Source organism: Dictyostelium purpureum (assembly GCF_000190715.1).
Source record: "Dictyostelium purpureum unplaced genomic scaffold DICPUscaffold_45, whole genome shotgun sequence".
NCBI classification, from domain to species: Eukaryota; Evosea; class Eumycetozoa; order Dictyosteliales; family Dictyosteliaceae; genus Dictyostelium; species Dictyostelium purpureum.
In genome coordinates this window covers 99,115-117,154 of record NW_003519382.1, presented here as the reverse complement: position 1 = coordinate 117,154, position 18,040 = coordinate 99,115, and the positions used below count along the sequence as shown (strand labels likewise).

General features: G+C 23.5%; 7 protein-coding genes across 7 annotated transcripts; 1 reads left to right on the top strand and 6 right to left on the bottom strand.

Annotated features, from left to right (window-relative positions):
• Positions 1 to 1,294: 1,294 nt before the first annotated feature.
• Positions 1,295 to 1,675, bottom strand: DICPUDRAFT_23841 (uncharacterized protein; the record flags this gene model as incomplete). The annotated part of the gene is made up of 1 exon (XM_003285395.1): positions 1,295 to 1,675. A coding segment is annotated over one exon (381 nt), but the record flags the coding sequence as incomplete, so codon positions are not given.
• A 922-nt stretch (positions 1,676 to 2,597) lies between these two features.
• Positions 2,598 to 2,981, bottom strand: DICPUDRAFT_76386 (uncharacterized protein; the record flags this gene model as incomplete). The annotated part of the gene is made up of 1 exon (XM_003285394.1): positions 2,598 to 2,981. One exon carries the CDS (start codon positions 2,979 to 2,981, stop codon positions 2,598 to 2,600), a length of 384 nt encoding a protein of 127 aa, XP_003285442.1.
• Positions 2,982 to 3,777: 796 nt separating this feature from the next.
• Positions 3,778 to 5,040, bottom strand: DICPUDRAFT_86718 (uncharacterized protein; the record flags this gene model as incomplete). Its single annotated transcript, XM_003285393.1, has 2 exons — positions 3,778 to 4,727; positions 4,890 to 5,040. 2 exons carry the CDS (start codon positions 5,038 to 5,040, stop codon positions 3,778 to 3,780), a joined length of 1,101 nt encoding a protein of 366 aa, XP_003285441.1.
• A 662-nt stretch (positions 5,041 to 5,702) lies between these two features.
• On the bottom strand, positions 5,703 to 7,432 carry DICPUDRAFT_53558 (extracellular signal-regulated protein kinase). The gene is made up of 2 exons (XM_003285392.1): positions 6,390 to 7,432; positions 5,703 to 6,304 (listed from the first exon to the last, which is right to left on the bottom strand). The coding sequence occupies exons 1-2, from the start codon at positions 7,105 to 7,107 to the stop codon at positions 5,793 to 5,795; spliced, it is 1,230 nt and encodes a 409-aa protein (XP_003285440.1). The 5' UTR covers positions 7,108 to 7,432; the 3' UTR covers positions 5,703 to 5,792.
• A 2,778-nt stretch (positions 7,433 to 10,210) lies between these two features.
• On the bottom strand, positions 10,211 to 12,605 carry DICPUDRAFT_53556 (uncharacterized protein). The gene is made up of 3 exons (XM_003285391.1): positions 11,390 to 12,605; positions 10,814 to 11,311; positions 10,211 to 10,745 (listed from the first exon to the last, which is right to left on the bottom strand). Exons 1-3 carry the CDS (start codon positions 12,491 to 12,493, stop codon positions 10,269 to 10,271), a joined length of 2,079 nt encoding a protein of 692 aa, XP_003285439.1. The 5' UTR covers positions 12,494 to 12,605; the 3' UTR covers positions 10,211 to 10,268.
• A 401-nt stretch (positions 12,606 to 13,006) lies between these two features.
• On the top strand, positions 13,007 to 15,012 carry DICPUDRAFT_149339 (uncharacterized protein; the record flags this gene model as incomplete). The annotated part of the gene is made up of 2 exons (XM_003285410.1): positions 13,007 to 14,818; positions 15,007 to 15,012. The coding sequence occupies 2 exons, from the start codon at positions 13,007 to 13,009 to the stop codon at positions 15,010 to 15,012; spliced, it is 1,818 nt and encodes a 605-aa protein (XP_003285458.1).
• Positions 15,013 to 15,104: 92 nt separating this feature from the next.
• DICPUDRAFT_29294 (uncharacterized protein) lies at positions 15,105 to 17,758 on the bottom strand (the record flags this gene model as incomplete). Its single annotated transcript, XM_003285390.1, has 3 exons — positions 15,105 to 16,487; positions 16,556 to 17,152; positions 17,300 to 17,758. The coding sequence occupies 3 exons, from the start codon at positions 17,756 to 17,758 to the stop codon at positions 15,105 to 15,107; spliced, it is 2,439 nt and encodes an 812-aa protein (XP_003285438.1).
• Between the last annotated feature and the right edge of the window lie 282 nt (positions 17,759 to 18,040).

The window sequence follows — 18,040 nt, the reverse complement described above, 5'->3', positions numbered from 1 at the left end:
GTCTGCCTTTTAAAGAAATCATTTTCCATTTATATTATTTTGTTATAATTAATTTTATAATGTTTTGTAGAAAAGGAATAAAGTAAGAATTTGGTAGTTCATTATATGATAATCAAATTGGTATGATAGCTGAATGAAAAAAAAAAAAAAAAAAAAAAAAAAGTTTATTTAATTTTAAAAATTTAAATTTTTTTTAAATTTCTTTAAAATGGTGATCTCTTTATTTCGAACATCACCATTAATCTAAAAATATAATATAATATTATTTTCTTTTTTAATTAATAAAAACCTCAACCAATACAAAAAAGTCGAATTATTGTTTTTTATTTTTGATTATCCATTTTTATCGTTTTTTATAAAATCTTCCAGATGGTCCAAAAAAGATAAACGATAACGATAATTTTTAATCACTAGCTTCATTAAAGGTAAATAATTATATTTTCTATTTTTTTTTATTATTTATACTTTAGTGATTTAATCCAACTATTTGATGAATATCATTATATTTGCCAGGGAAACTATAGTAGAGCACAAATTTTTTTGGATGAAGAAAAGGGAAATGAAAACTGAAATTTTACTATTGATCAAATTAGAGAATTTGTCACAATGGTTATTTTAGAAAAAATATTTTGAAATAAGGTTCCCAAAGAAATCAGAAGATCAAGTTAATAATATTGTTAATAAGAAATAAAACAAGAGGTTGAAGAAATAAAACAAGGAGTTAAAAAAATTTCAGAAAAAGAGTATGTAAATAAAATAGTATTGGTGATGAATAATATGAAGGGCATACAATATAGTTTTTAAAAAGTAAATAAAATATATAAATATAATTAAAAAATAAAACTATAATTTTTAGAAAATAAACAAAATAAAAAAAAACTTATAATAATAGAATGATAGAATAATAGAGTATATAGAAACTAAATTCAAACCCAATCCAAGATTAGAAAACAAAAAATTTATATATAAATTAAAAAAAAAAAAAAAAAAAAAAAAAAAAAAATTTATTGGAATAAAAATAATATTAATAATTAAGTTTATTTGTTGTTGGATTTAGTATATAATAAACATTATAAATTTGTAATAAACTTGATTTTATATTAAACATAATATTAAATATAAAATAGCTATTTATCTAATTGATGTAAAAATCCTTTTCCCTTTCCCTTTCCCTTTCCCTTTTAATTTCTCTTTCAAAATCCATTTCTCTTCTTCTTTCTATTTCTATTTCTCTTTCCCTTTCCCTTTCCCTTTCTTCTTCTTTTTCTCTTTCATTTTCTTTTTGTTTTTTATATTCTTCTAAATTTGTTGCGTCAAAATCACATTTGGTATCCCCTTGTAGATCACATAATCTTACTGGCTTCCCATCCAATAAACCAACTTTAGAAAACCTTAGCATTCTCTCTTCGGCAATTTCGTCCAATGGTCTATTTTCAAAAAAACTGTAATAGGCTAATAAGTTTGGATAATGAATTGATTTTTTCTCTTCACTTTTGAGATCTTCAACTACTCTAGCATCTTCTATATATTGCATGGTCCATTTATAATGTAACTCCAATAATACTTTGAAATAAACTTTCATTTTTTCTTTGCAAGTTGCATTACAATGATAGGGTGATAATGCTGGGAAATAATCGTAATCAAAGAACTCTGGGTTTATGTAAAGATAAATATCTGTTACATTCATTTTTTTATGGGGACAATCCATTTTGAAATTTAAATAATATTAAAATTATTTTAATATTTGTGTGTAATTAAAAAAAAAAATTTATTAAAAAAAAAAATTAAATTTAAAAAATGAATTAAAAAACTTAAAATTAAAATAATAAAAAAAAAATTAAACTGAAAAAAAAGGATAGAAAAAATAATGTATAAAATTTAATTAAATTGAACAGCACATTATTTTATGATTATTAAAAATAATAAAAAAATTACAACCAAAAAACAAATAAAATAAAAATAAATGGAATGAAAACCATCAAATTCAAAATTATAAATAAAAAGGTATTATAATTAAATAAAAATTTATTTTAAATTTATTTTGTTTTTAGAATTAGATTTTTTTTTTTAAAAATTTTATGACGATAACACTGATGTTTCAGTATTCTATTATTGAAAATATTTCGAGAAGCTTAATAGAGTTGAAAATAATTTTAATATACATTTTTTAATTGAATCATCAATGAACAAATTTAAATTCCTAGATTTTGTTTTCCAGACCCAACTTTACTGAATAAATATTATTTCACCTAGTACCAGTATTTGATGCTCTACTGGCCAGAGAAAATTTGGTAGAGATTATCATCTAAATACTTATGGTGATTAAACTTTGTAGATGTTGACTATTTTTACCAATTGAAAATTTTCTATTTGGTAATTTTGATTATAAATATTATTTTTCATTTGGGGTCGATAGGCTAAAGGAAGATCTCTATTTTGGTGTATTGGGGAGATAAACTACTATACAGAGTTATTATTATTTTTTGATTAGCAATAATTGGTGTAGAGGATGGGGCACCAGTGGAATCATAACGAGATTCCTTTTTAGAATGGGATGGGTATTGAGGGTGTGATTGTGCTTTAAATGGTGGATTATTTTAGTTGTTTGGTTGTGCCCTGTATGATTCTTGTGAATCTGTGTTATATTGTGATGCCCAATTATTTTGTGAAGAATGTTGTGATTGATTATGTGATGGTGCCCAAGTATAATTATTTTGTGTTGCCGAAATATTATTATTATATTGTGATGCCCTATTATTATTTTGATTATTTGGTGTAGAATATTGTGATTGATGATGTGATTGTGCCCAATTATTATTATTTTGATTTAGTGAATATGAATTATGGGTTTTTGATTTGCAGCTATCATCTTTGTTGGTGCAGTTATTAGTGTTGCCGTTGGTGTTTAAGTAAAATTTATAATATGAATATAAGCAAATGAAGACAACACAAAGTACAACTATTAATAAATAATATTCCATTTTTTTATTATTATTTAAAATGTGTATAAAAAAGGATGAACAATATTGAGTAATCTGTAATAGAATTGAATGGAAGCAATAAAATTTAAGCTGACTATATAAGTAGGGATAAAAATTCGTTAATATTTTTTTATTACATAAAATATATATATATATATATAATTACCTATTTATTTGTTTGCTTGAATTTTAATTAATATTATTTTCTATTAAATTATATATAATATGAATAAATAATGAATTAATAATAAAAAAAAAAAATAATAAAAAAAAAATAAAAAAAAAGAGTTGTGTTTAAAATTAGTGAGAGTTTTTTTTGAAAATATAATTTTTTTTGAATTTATAATAAAATAAAGTTTTTTTGTTTGAATATATTATATTTAGCTTTTCAATGAACATATATATATTCCCAAACATTAGCAAAGACACACCATCAAACTAATTGATCTATGAACAGTCTTTAAGAAAGAATAAATATTTTAAGTTTGCAATTACGATCAAATATTATTTTGTTTTTCATTAAAAAATTTGTAAATAACTTTTTGGAGCTAACAAAATCTGAATTTAGGTAAAATCAACTCAGGAAAAGAAGACATTTATAAAAGAGAAATTGAATGAGGTTCCAAAAAATTTCAAAGATTATCAAAAAAGAGCTTTTTGAATATTGGTCTATTACCTTAATAAAATATTTTATAAATATTTTTTAAAAAAATATTTATTTATAATCAAACCTAAATATATTTTCTTTTTTACAAAGATATGAAGTTGTTTTTTTTTTTTAATAAATAATAAAGTTTTATTTTGATTTTAATTTTACGATTGTGTCTATTTGGTCAATTCCAGCATTATAAGTATCTAACCAGGTATGATATAGTTGTTGAATACATTTTGGCATGGGCGATAATAAATCGTTTGCTATTTCAGAGCTCTTTAAATCTAATAGTTTCCATGGTTTTGGTAATTCTTTAAGGCCTGCAGTATAGTGAATAAAATAAGTTGATTGGAAATTCCAAAGTCTAGAATCTTCACATTCACAATGATTAATTTGAACACCATAATCGGGATAGCTGAGAGGCTTCCAATTAAGAGTTGAATTAATAACATCTTGATCATTTACATTTACTTGATTTGGAAGTTTACTAACTACTACCATTCCATCCACCAACATATTATAAACATCTAATGCGGGGGATAGGACCATAATACCACTATTAATAAGTTTTAATCTATCCGGTTGATATTGGCAGCTATTTGCATCGGCATCAACAGCAGCGTATAAAAGCTTTGGGTTACTTGGATCTACAAGATCGAATAAATGATCTAAAGATTTCATTAATAACATATCAGAATCTAACCAGATTACTTTTTCAAACTCTGTTAATTGCCAAGCACGGAATTTGGTGAATGCAGGTCTCCATCTTTCGATTTGAACTGTTACTTCCTTTGGAATATCGACCATATTGATCTCTCTAACATCACAATCTAATAAACGTAGTGGTACCCTTTCTGCTTCTGGAACCTCTTTAGTTACAAATACTATTAAACCATATTTACAGTCACTCTTTATCATTGACATTCTTAATGCTATAATTCCTTTTATATATTGTGCATTGTTTGTAAATGTAACATAAACATTTTTTTCATTTAGTTTAATTTTAATATTGTTATTGGTATTATTATCATTACCATTATTATTAATTTTGTTTTTATTAATTTCTCTAGAATCTATATCTTCTTTATTAATTTCTATATTAATTTCATTTTTATTATTATTTTTATTTTTGTTATTATTATTTTTATCATTTATTAGAATATCATTTTGCTTTTTAATTGTTGTTGGTATTGGTGTTGTTGTTGGAGTATTATTATTGTTATTCTCTTTAACTATATCTTTTGTTAATAAACCACTTTCGTGAATGTTTTGTTGGTGCTGGATATTTTCTTTATAATTTTTATTATTTGTTATTGGTGGTGATACTGAAGGTATTCTTAAAATTGAAACCAAGAAAAATAAATGTAATACTACTAAAATTATTAATATTATATCTTTTTTTATCATTTCTTTTTTATTTATTTATTATTATTATTATTATATTGGTTTTTATTATTAACAAAAAATAATATTTAATAATTAAAATAAAAAATAGTAGTTTTAAAACTATTTTTTTATCTAATATCTTTTTTTTTTTTACATAAAAAAATTATTAAACTATATTATAATTTTATTGAGGCGATAAAGTTTAAATATAGGTTAAACTCTAATTTATCTGTTTAAATATTATTTTTTATTTTTAAACCATTTATTAAAATGTTAAAATTATATAAAAAATAAAAAAAAATAAAAAAAATAAAAATAATTAAAAAAAAAATTAAAAAAAATAAAAAAAAAAAAAAATAAAAAAAGAAAATATTATTTGTTTAAAATAGATTTGGTGTGTGTGTGTAAACGTGGGTTTATTTTTATATAAATTTGAAACTAAATAATTTTCTAAAAAACTATTAAATAAATTATTTTATTATTTCTTTTTTTATATTTTCTATTTAAAATTAAATAAAATAGAAATATTATTATTCTCTTTATTTTTTACTATTAAACTAATATTATTTTTTTGTTTTTTTTTTCTACATGTGAAATATAATTATTTATGATTTATTGACTACTACTACTATTATATTTTTAATAATTATATTATTTTTTTTTTTTTTTTTTTTACCAAAATTGATTTTTAGGGATTCTATATATTATTATTTATATTTATATTTATATTTATAATAAAAGTTCAAATTAAAATTTATTAATTTTAAATTTTATTAATTTTTGATTTGTTGTTGTAATTGGAATTTTTGTTGTTGGAATAAATTAAAAAGGTCATTGCTATTATTTTGAAAACTTTGAATATTAAAGGCAGGATTATTTAAATCGGTGTAAACCATGGTGCTATCATTTGGATCTGGATGGTAGTACAACATTTCGTTATATATTAATTCTTTTAAGAGTTCTCTATTTAAATCCCACGATTCAAAACTTAAATTGAATTTATGTAAACAAATTGGTTCATCGGATGGATCGTGTAATGTGGAAAAATATGGATGTGACAATGCATCTTCTACTGTTAATCTTTTATTTGGATCAAAGCATAACATTCTTTCTAATAGATTAATAGCATCGGGGTTTGCTTTTGGGAATAGATTTGCAAAATTAACTTTTGGCACATAGCCCATATTTCTAATGAATTGACGTGCTTGCTCATTTGCAATATTACTAATATCTTCTTCTGATGGTGACCCAATAGTTTCAATAATCAATGTAATTTGATGAATATCTTGAATTAGGTATTGTAATAAAATAAAATAAAATTAATAAATTTGAAATTTGAAAAAAAAATTAATCTAAATGTGTAAACTTACAATCTTTTCCTTGGAATAATGGTTTTCTACCTAATAGCTCTGCAAAAATACAACCGACAGACCAAATATCAATAGCTTTTGTATATTTATTCCAGGATAAAATTACTTCTGGGGCTCTATACCAACGAGTTGCAACATATTCAGTCATAAAACCTTGGTGAGTGGCATCTTCAACACGAGCTAAACCCAAATCACAAATCTTTAAGAGACAATCTTCGTTGATTAATAGGTTGCTTGGCTTTAAATCTCTATGAAGTACATTTGCAGAGTGAATATGTTTAAGACCTCTTAACATTTGGTAGACAAAGTATTGGCAGTGATCATCTGATAAAGGTTGTGGAGATGAAATAATTTGATGAAGATCGGTATCCATCAATTCTGAAACCAAATATACATCATCAAATGTATCCTTGCTATTTGGTTTCAGTATATCTTTAACAGATATTAAATTTTCGTGTTTAAAGTGTCTTAAAAGATGGATTTCTCTTAGAGTTCGTTTGGTATCCTTTAAATTGTCAAATGCTTTACTAATTTTTTTAATTGCAACTTTTTCACCGGTTAAATTGTCTCTAGCTGAACATACAACACCATATGCACCATGACCTATACATTTTACAATTGAATATCTTCTTGGTACTGTAAATTGGGAGCCATATACAAAATATGATATATTTTCATTATAATTACTTGAATCATTTATTGGTGGTGGTGGTGGCATTAATTGTTGTAAAATTTCTTTCTTTTTAATTTCATTTTCTTCTTTTTTATCTTTAATTATTTCATTTTTATTATTATTACTATTATTGTTATTATTATTATTATGTATATTATCATTACTATCTTTATTGCCATTTATACTTTTATTTGTGCCATTATGATCACCATTTTGTTGTTGTTGTTGTTGTTGCTGAATTTGTTGTTGTTGTTGTTGTTGTTGCTGTTGTTGAATTTGTTGTTGTTGCTTTTCTTGTTGTTGAATTTGTTGTTGTTGTTGTTGAATTTGTTGTTGTAGCTGTTGTTGAAGTTGTTGAATTTGTTCTTGTTGTTGCATTTGTTGTTGTATTTGTTGTTTTTGTTGGTGTTGTTGTTGCATTTGTTGTTGTATTTGTTGTTGTTGATGAATCGTTGTGTTAATTGGTGAATTATTACCACTGTGAATACTTAAATTTTCAAAACCAATTGGTAATGGAATTGCATTATTATCAGGTACATTAAACATTGTTATTGATGGAGTTGGTAAACAGTCTGCTTCCATTTGTGCTTGAAAATGTTCATATCCGAGTTGGCTTGGCTCCATATTTATTATATATTATATTATATTATATTTATATTTATATTAGGTTATTATTATTATTATTAATTATATTATTAATTAAAATTGATTTTTAAAACTATATACATGTACATTTACAATATTTAAAAGAAAAAAAATAAAAAAAATAAAAAAAAAAACTATAGAAACATAAACATATATAAAAAACACACTAAATATAATATATGTTTAATTTTATTATTTATATATAATAAAGTTTTTGGTTTGTTGCACTTTTTTTTTTTATTATTTTATAAAAAAAAAAAATTTTAAATATTATTTATAAACTGAAATATATAATAAAATTATTGAGATCTTTCTATAATTGAAGATGTTGTGACTTTATAATATAATAATAGAAATTAAATATAATAAAAGTTTTAATTTAATAGGTTAGTGTATGTAAATATTTATAAAAACAAAACAAAATTGAATTAAATAAAAAAAAATAAATAGAAAAATAAAAAAACTTTGGGTGGTTTAATATGTGTGGTGGGTGAGTGTTTGTTTGTTGTTTGTGTGATGGTGGGGTAGTGGTGTTAATTAATTTGTGTGTTTTTTATTTGTGTGGCGGTGTGCGAGTCTAATTAGATGAAATGATATAATTGATAATAATTAAACTTCCTTTCTCCTAAAAATATCTTTTTGTTTTATTTTTACTATATATTTTAATGAAACATATATTAACTATTTTTATATATATGATATTTTATATATATACTTTATTTGATTTTTATATATATAACTATATAAATTGTAAACTATTTATAAATAGAATCAGTGACTAATATTAATTATTTATAAATATTATCTTTTTGTTGCGGTATTACTGTTCTATTTATTTTTTTGCTAATAATACAATGTGTAATATCTCTTTTTTTGTCTAATTTTAAAAAATAAAAAAAATAAAAAAATTTTGGTTTTTTTTTTTTAAAAATATAATTTAAAAAAAATAATAAAAAATAAAAAATTAAAAAATTTCTTTTGATTTGAGATTTAATAGCTCTTTTAAAAATAAAAAAAAAAAAAAAAATAATAAAGTGTAACAATTTTAAAAAAAAAAAAAAAATAAAAAAATTTATTTAAACTACTAGTAGTTTTAATAATTGGAGAGTGAGTGAGAATGCAGATGATAGTGAACCTTGATGTTGATGATGTATATAGCCCATATGCTTATGATTGATAATATGTTACATTATAATTCAACATGCTTTTAATATTTTTTAAAAAAAAAAAAAAATTTTAATTCTACTCAATCAGCTTCACACAAAACAACCAAATAAAAATAATAATAATAAAAATAATAAACGTGAACATAATAATTATAAATTGGCACCTACCCTCTTTGTGGTGATACTCAAAAGTAAAAAAAAAAAAAAAAAATTTAAAGGAGAAACATAGATTTCTACACATTCACTCTAACGAAAAAAAAATTAAAAAAATTAAAAAAAAAACAATTTTTTTTAAATCTCAAAAAATCTTGTTTGATTTTGGTTATGGTTATAACTTTTTTTTTTTTTTTAATATGACTGATTTAAAAATATTTGTATGAGTGGGTTGTGTATTTTGCCTAAATTTTTTTATCCCCCATAATGAAAAAAAAAAAATTGGCAAAATATTTTATATTCATACCTTATCTCACCCATAATGAGAATTAGAAACTTTTTTTTTTGTATTATATAACAATACAAATAAAATCACAATCAAGGTTAAATTACAAATAATCATAGATTTTTTTCATGTTTATTTTTATATTTTTTCTTTTTTTTTTTTATTTAATTGTAAAAAAATTCAATTCAACCCCCCTTTTTTTTTATCAATTTTTTCCTCTGTGTAAAACAATCAAATTAATTAAATTAATTAATTAAACTGAATTGATATTATTTGAAATATTATTTTATTTTCAATATTAAAAACATACACCAACAACACAATAATATATTTAATTTTATAAAGGTATATTTTTATTTATTATGTTCATTTTTTCCATTTTTTTATTTTTATTTTTTTTAGGGTAATCTCATATTTAATTATTTATATTTTTTTTCTTTTAAACAATGTGATATATTATAAAAAAAATAAAACCAATAATAATTTTTATTTTTTTATCCAACATTATTTTCCTTGCACTTTTGTTGTTGTGGTTGTGTTTGTGTTTGTGTTTGTTGTATTTTTCTATTTGATTTACCCTTTTTTTTTTTTACCATTGCATTAATTTTATAATAAAAAGTATTGGATATTATATTTTTTAAAAAAAAGAGGTGTCTATATTTAAATCATAAACATTATCAAAATATCCCCACAAATCATTTTTTTTTTTTTATATTTTTTTAAGTTTATATGCTACCCTTCACAAAATTCATTATAATAAATTATTAAAAAAAAACACACAAACTAATTTTATTTTTTAAATGATAATTTGTAATTTTTTAATTTTTATTTTTATTTTTATTTTTATTTTTATTTTTATTTTTATTTTTATTTTTATTATACCATAATTTTTATTTTTAAATTAATTAAATTTATTTTATAAATTATTTATTTATTTATTTATTATTGTTAATTTATTATTTTTTTAAATTAAAGAAGGCAATTTGTTTTTCGGTATCACTAACATCACCAGCAGAAACTCTAATAAATTTATTCATTTGTAAGTTCTTGTAAAAGATGTATTCACAATAACGACGTTGGTCAGTTGTATCTTCTAAACCTGAGGATCTAATGGTATTATAATTTTCACTATTGATTTTGGTTGTGATATAACTAAGGAAAACAACTGGCATATTCTTATCTTTACTCTTGACAACTTGAGCGGCACCTTCTGATTGTAATTTTCTATCTAAAACATCTTCGGTATTACCAAAGTGAGTAACAATAATATTAACTGGTTTTTCTTCTACTAAAACAATTGCATCGATTAAACATGCTAATTCACCTTCTGGTGATGGTAAAATAACATGATTTGATGAAACAATTGGGAAAACGGTTAATAATGCGCAACCCCATGTATTTTCTGATGGAGCTGGACCAAAATCACTGTACATCTATGAAATATTAAAAAAAAAAATTAATAAATTAAATATTTAAATTATTAATATATGGATTATCTTACATGTAATTCACTGGCCAACCATTCGACTAAATCTCTATTTGAGGTCATAACTCTTGAAAGATCAGACTCTAATAAACCAATAACATTAACACCTTGTTCTTTAATGGCATCAGTAATATTTGGGAAACTATTTCTACCAAAATTATCATAACCAAAATGAATGGTCCAAATCATTGATTTAATTTCAGTTGGAGCAGTATTTGAAACAGCGGTAGCAGTGGCATCGGTCTTGTAATGATAACCAGCAATGCTTGAGTCAGTTGGGTGGGTAATAGCTCTGTTGACTGATACTAAAAGAAGAAGAACAATTAAACCAAAGACAATATTGAAAACATCTTTATTTGGGAAAGTTGGTTGATCTCTACCTGTTTTTTCTTTTCTATTTGATCTTAATGCTTTATAAGAGAATGCAATACCTGCTGATAAGATAGTTGCGATAATTAAAGTTTGATTACGCTCTCTTAATAAAGTTGAGCCTAAATACCATGGTACAAATTTCTAAATATAAAAATAATTAATATAAATGAAAATGATAATAGTAAAAAAAAAATAAAAAAATAATAATATTATACATACATATGAAACAACATAAATTGCCCAGAATAATAAAACGGTATAAGTTAACATTGCAGAGGCAAATAATTTACCTAATTTTTCAGTATTTGAAACTTTTTCGATTAAAACAATCCAAAGAGAGTTGACAAAAATACCTAAAATAGTACCACAAAGAAGACCAATAATACCAACAAAATATGAAACAGAGCCAGAGCACCAGCCGAAAATGGTAGATAAAACAAGTGCAGAGATAAAGTAGTTTCTTGAAGTGATTAATTCTTTCTTTTTGGTAAGTAAAATACCAGCAATAACACCAAATACAACGATGATACCATATGGGAATGGATTGAGGTTGGTCCAACGTGGAATAACACCATGAGTAGAGAATAATAATTGATTAGCAAAAATAACACCACCAAATGAAATACCAGTGACAATAGCAGAACTATTTTCGGCATCTTGCTCAACTTGGAAAAGTGCATTACTCTTTCTTTCTTCTGTGAGATTAATATTTTCACGCATTAAAATAACAAAGGCTACAACTACCAAAATCATACCAAAAATGATCCAACTTGACCAAGTCATGAATGGGTTAACTGTAAGGTAACCAAGACGAATAATTGCATGAAGTGCGATGGCAATTGCGTATGCATAAGCACCACGATCACGACGAATTGGAGTTTTAATATTTGCAAAAGAATTGCATTGTGCTAACCAATCAATTGCGACTGCTACTGAAATGAAAAAGGTCTTAGTGACATGTGGGCTTGAAAAAATACCAAATTCATCATTTTTGATTTTTGATTTGTCGATCATGTATGGGTAAATTGCAAGAAATCCCAAAATTTGAGCAAAAAGACGAATTGGAAGATTGAAACGTGATACAAGTCTATTGATAAAGCCAATACCCAAAAGAATTGGTGTGTAAATTGCGACTAATGCTGCTTCCCAACCAGTGAAACCCATGAAACCCATTGGGAAAAACCAAATTACTGAAATAAACTCTACAACAAAACTCCAATTTACAAATGCTATAATTGTATCGGCAACCAATAAAGACAAATATTGCTTATTTGGAGTTGGTGAACTTGCACCTCTATTTTTCATTAAATTTGAAGTTGACATTTTCTTTTTTTTTTTTTTTAATTGAATTATTTATATATGTATATAAATAAAAAAAATAAAAAATATATTTAGGAATGATAAAAAAAAAGAATCTAACTTTTTTTCTTTCTTTCCTTTTCCAAAAAAAAAATCGAATTGAAGTTTATTTGTTAAAAAATAATAAATATTAAAAAAAAAAAAAAAAATTTGAAAATTTAAAAAAAAATAAAAAATTAAAAAAAAAAAAATAAAAAAATTTTTTTTTAAAAATTTCCCTCGCCATAGTAATTACTTTTTTAGTTTAACAATACAAAATAGTAAATTTTTTTATTTTTAATATTTTTGTCCAAAATAAGCTCAAATAACCAATTTATTTAAAACATTGAGGCAATATATTAAAAGGAATAAAATGAAGATATATAAATATTTTTATAAATAATAATAACAAAATTAAAAAAAAAATAAAAAAATAAAAAAATAAATTAATTTTTAAAAATAAAATTTTTTTTTTTTTGATTTTTTTTTACTTAAAAAATGTATAATATAGATCATAATATAAATAATAAAAATGATAATATAGACAATTATATAAACAATATAAACAATATTAATATTAATAACAACAACAACAACAAAAACAACAATAATAATAATAATACAGAAAGTTACAATGAAAAAAATTCAATTTTGTTTTATAAAATTTGGAGATTTATTTTTTTAAAAAAGAAAATATTATTTTTTGTTAAACTATTCAATATTCATTATCATAAAAGATCATACTACAAGTTTATAGGTGATAGTAATTATAAATTTATAGATTATTTAAGATCAATAGAGTTAAATTTAAAGAGTGTAGAAGAGCCATGGAATTTAAAGAAATTAGGGTTACCTCCCAACACTGAGGAAGTTGATATGGGTATTGGAGGAGATTTTAGAAATCAACCACCAGGAAAACATCTCAAGATTCCAAAGAATCTCAAAATAAAAACATTTAAATTTCCATATAGATATCAAGGCAAAGTTAAAGCAGAATTTATCACACCACATCTCGAAACTTTAATCCTATCATATTCTTTTAATCAGCCATTACACGAACTATTTAATTCAACAAACAGCAGAAATTTGGTTTCATTGAATTTGGGATGTGATTTTGATAGTCCAATTCAAGAGGGTGTTCTCCCAGTAAATTTAAAATATTTAAAACTAAGTGATAGATTCAATCATAGATTAATTGCTGGTGCTCTCCCACAAAGTTTAGAATCTATAGTGTTTGGAAATGACTTTAATCAGCCATTGTTGCCTTTAGATTTGCCATCAAATCTAGTCTCTATCCAATTTGGAAACTGCTTTGATCAACCGCTTTATTTTATCAACGATTCTAAAAAAATAGTTCCAATATTACCACAACAAAGGCTAAAATCTCTTGTAATTGGCACTAGCTTTTCGCAAAGTATAGAAGAAGGTTGCTTACCCACAACTTTAGAGACTTTATCCATTTCAAATAGATTTATGACTGGGTATAAAAAGAAATTAAAGTTTTTCCCATCTCCAAATTTAACAAAGTTGTCAATTAGTGCTGCGTATCTAGGTGATTTTAAATATCCAAAATCAATCAACCCACCGAGATTATTAAAGGTCAAAATTTCAAACAAACATTCAAAAAATGTTGATCTATCCCAAGTACTACCTTCTTCAGTTACCCATTTAACTCTAGAGAACTCGAATTTTGTCATAAAGAAAAACTCATTACCAAATTCTCTTAAAAAGCTAAAGGTATCAAAATCAGTCTCATTCGAACCAAATTCTATTCCATCAAGTGTTACAGAGATAAATGGATGTCATCCTGATTTTATTTCAAAAGTTGCACCATCATCCATTTCAAAATATACATTGCCAGCTCTATCAAATGATTTTGTTATTTCCAATCCCCAATCAATTCCTTCAAATATCGATTATTTAAAAGTAGATAATATTTCAATATTTGGCATTTCTTTTTATTCAATGAATTTTATTAAAACACTAATTCTCGAACCAGCTTTCGATTTCGATGTTGCAATTAAACCAAATGTTTTACCTCCAACCCTTGTAAATTTATCATTCAACTATGCAAAAAAAATTGAACCTCAGGTTCTCCCTAACTCTATTGAATTGCTCGAAGTAGGATCACATTTTAATCAAGATATATCAACTGAATGGTTACCATTATCTCTTCAATCATTTATCATTAAAGGAAAAGGAACAATTATATCACTACCAGACACTATCAGTGGAATTTATACATTCAGCGGTAATCATTTATTTTTGGATAAATTAAATCTTACAGAAGATTTAATTAGTATTCTATATGTTTGTAGCTCGGACTATAACGTAAAATTATGTAATATATTTAAAAAACTATTAAATAAAAAAACAAAATAAATGATGTAATATTTAGAGAAATAAAAAATATCCATTTATAAAATTAATTATAAAGAAACTGTACAGGGTGTTTATTGTACAATAATTAAAAGAAACAATAATTTATAAAAAAAAAGTTCTAATAAAAATTAAAAATATCGAAAAAATTACATTTTTAAAAAGGTGTGTTTATTATTTTTTTTTGTATATTAATTTTTAAAATAAAAAATTTATTTTACTTTTTTTTATTTGTTTTTGGTTTAGGAGTTGATTTAACGTTATTAACCTTTGATTTTTCTACTTTTTTGTTGTTTGTATTTTGTTTATCTTTTTTATTTTTTGGTTCTACTTTTTTCACTTTTTCCTCTGCTACTTTTTCTTCTTCTTGTTCTTCTTGCTCTACTTCCTCTTGTTGCTCTTCTTCAACTTGTTCTTCTTGTTGTTCTTCTTCTTGTTCTTCTTGTTCTTCTTCTTCTTGTTGATCAACTTGTTTATTATTTAAATTATTATTTATTAAAATTTTTTGTTGACTTTCAAAATCTTTATCATCTATTATCATTGTTAATGATAAACCTGGTTTTGAATTATCAGATGAAAGTGATTTAACTAAAACAGTACGGCCAATTGGGAATTGTTTTTGAACTGATTGGATTGGAGTTAATGAAAGGTTTTGAGATTCGACTACACCAAAACTATTATTATAAAAACTAACGAAAACGAGGTATCTAGTTGTTTTAGTAATGATACCATGGGAGATGAGACCAGCTGGGGTTGTATTTTTATCGGTAATAATTGGATATTCTGATTGAATAAGTGATTTTTTAAGAGTTAATTGAAGACGTTTTTTATCTGGGTCAACACTAATGACACGAACTTTAACAGTGGAACCAAGTTTAAAGAATGTTGAGGTATTTGTGATGGCAACATCGGCTAAATGGGTTTTTGGAACAACACCATGAATTGATGGGGCTAATTCGATTTCAACTGATTCCTCTCTAATATATTTAATAATACCTGTTGTAATCATACCGCATTCAATATCGTTGTAAGAGAAAAATTTCTTTTCTAATTCTCTAGTACGGGCAGTAAAAGTAACCATACCATCTAAATAATCTAAATGTTTGATTCTACATTTCTTGTTGAAAGCTTCACCTTTTTTGAATTGATTTGAGGCTTTATTTAAATTGACTACACCACTTTCTAATTCTTCAATGTGAACATAACCTTTGATTGTTTGTGGTTTACTTGAAACTACAGTTGATGGACATGCAAGAATCATTTCTAATGGTTCAATTCTTTCTACGGTTAAAGAGTTGAAATCAAAGATTTGACCTTTTTTAAAGGTACCAAATGGATATGGTTTATAACCCATAATATGTGGTAATGTTGAAAGACCAATTCTCTTATTAACTTGATCAACAAAAATAATTCTTGCTTTAACATTTTGATTATCTTTATAATTGTCAAGTGGATTATTTAAGTGTAAAAGTTCAACATCACCAGCAAAGAAATCTAAAAATCCTAAATGTAAACCACCGCCAATAACTGCTATTACTTTAGTTTCAACTAACATACCAGCTTTAATTGAGTCCATAGTGATAACTGATGAGTCTTTAACCTAAATATTAAAAAAAAATAAATGTTAATTTATATGTTTTAGAATTTTTTTTTTATAAATATACTTACAGTTGCTCTTGAAACTAATGAATGTGAAAGTGTTAATTTAAATGTTTTGGTATCTTTATCGATAGAGTCAATTAAAGCTTCAATTGGTTGACCGACAAAAAGATCGTTTTGTTTTTCATCAGTTTGACCTGGGTAATAGTAATTAGTGTTTGAAAATTCGATGAAACCAGTATAATCTTTTGAACCAAATGAAACGATATAACCTTTATCTTCGATTGATTGAACGGCACCATGAATAGTCATGTTTTCAGTAAATGTTTCCATTGATGAACCACTATTTACAACTTCTGGTCTCATTGAACAATGGAGACCTTCGATGGTATGATGATCGGTAAAACCTGCAATGGCAACTTTAATAATTTGGCCTTTGTAAAACATCTTTCTAACTTGATCAGAAATAATTTTCATTTTTCTAAAATTGGTAGATTTAACATTCTCTTCCTCTCTTTCTAATGTCTTTTTCATCCATTCGGTAAATGAATCTGAAATTTCATTAAATTTAATATAACCCTTTAATCCAAATGGTAAACTAATTGTAATATCAATTTCTGAAACTGATTCAAATGAACCCAATACAACCATACCTTTATGAATATCCTATTATATAATAATAAAATAATTTTTAATAAAAACGAAAAAATATTTGGAAATTATTATTTTAAAAAAAATAAAAAAATATGATAAAACATAAAAAATATTATGATTCAAATTATTATTAAAAAAATAAATATAAACTCCACTTACTTTTTTAAATAATCTACAAGCAGATTTTGGGATATTTTTCTTTAAAAATGGTAATAATTTCTTTGCATCGGCTTCTTCTTTTTTATTTAAAACATTTGATGGTTCGTTTAAGTACTCTTTAAGTTGGGTTGGGGTGAGTTTTTCGATTTTATTGGTTAATTTTGATTTCTTTTTATTCTTTAAAGTATGGTAAACTGATGAGAAAAGGTTTCTGTCTTTTTCTTCTTCAATTGAAACTGTGGTGTTTTCATTTTCGTTGTCGCTTGAAACAATTTCATCTTCATCTTTAATAATTGCCGAGGTGGTTTTTGATGTTTTTTGTTTCTTTTTAATACTATTATTTTTATCTGAAAAATTACTTCTTTTTGGGTTAAGTCTTTTTGTACTAACTAACTCATCATCATCTTTCTTTTCTGAAATAATTTTATGTTGGTTTTTACCTCTTACAAAATCAGTCATTTTTATTTAATATTATTTAACAAAAAAAAAAAATAAACAAATAATTTGATATAAATGACTGTGGGTAAAAAAAAAAATTAAAAAAAATAAAAAAAAATTAAATATTCGTTTATAAAAAAAAAAAAAAAAAAAAAAAACGAACCCGAGCCTTTTTTTAAAAAAAAAAATTTAAAAAAAAATATTTTAAAAAAAATAAAATAAAATTAAATAAAATTTATTAAATAAATGATTTTTAATATGATATAAAAATAGGTTTATTTATATCTATATGTTTTATTATTA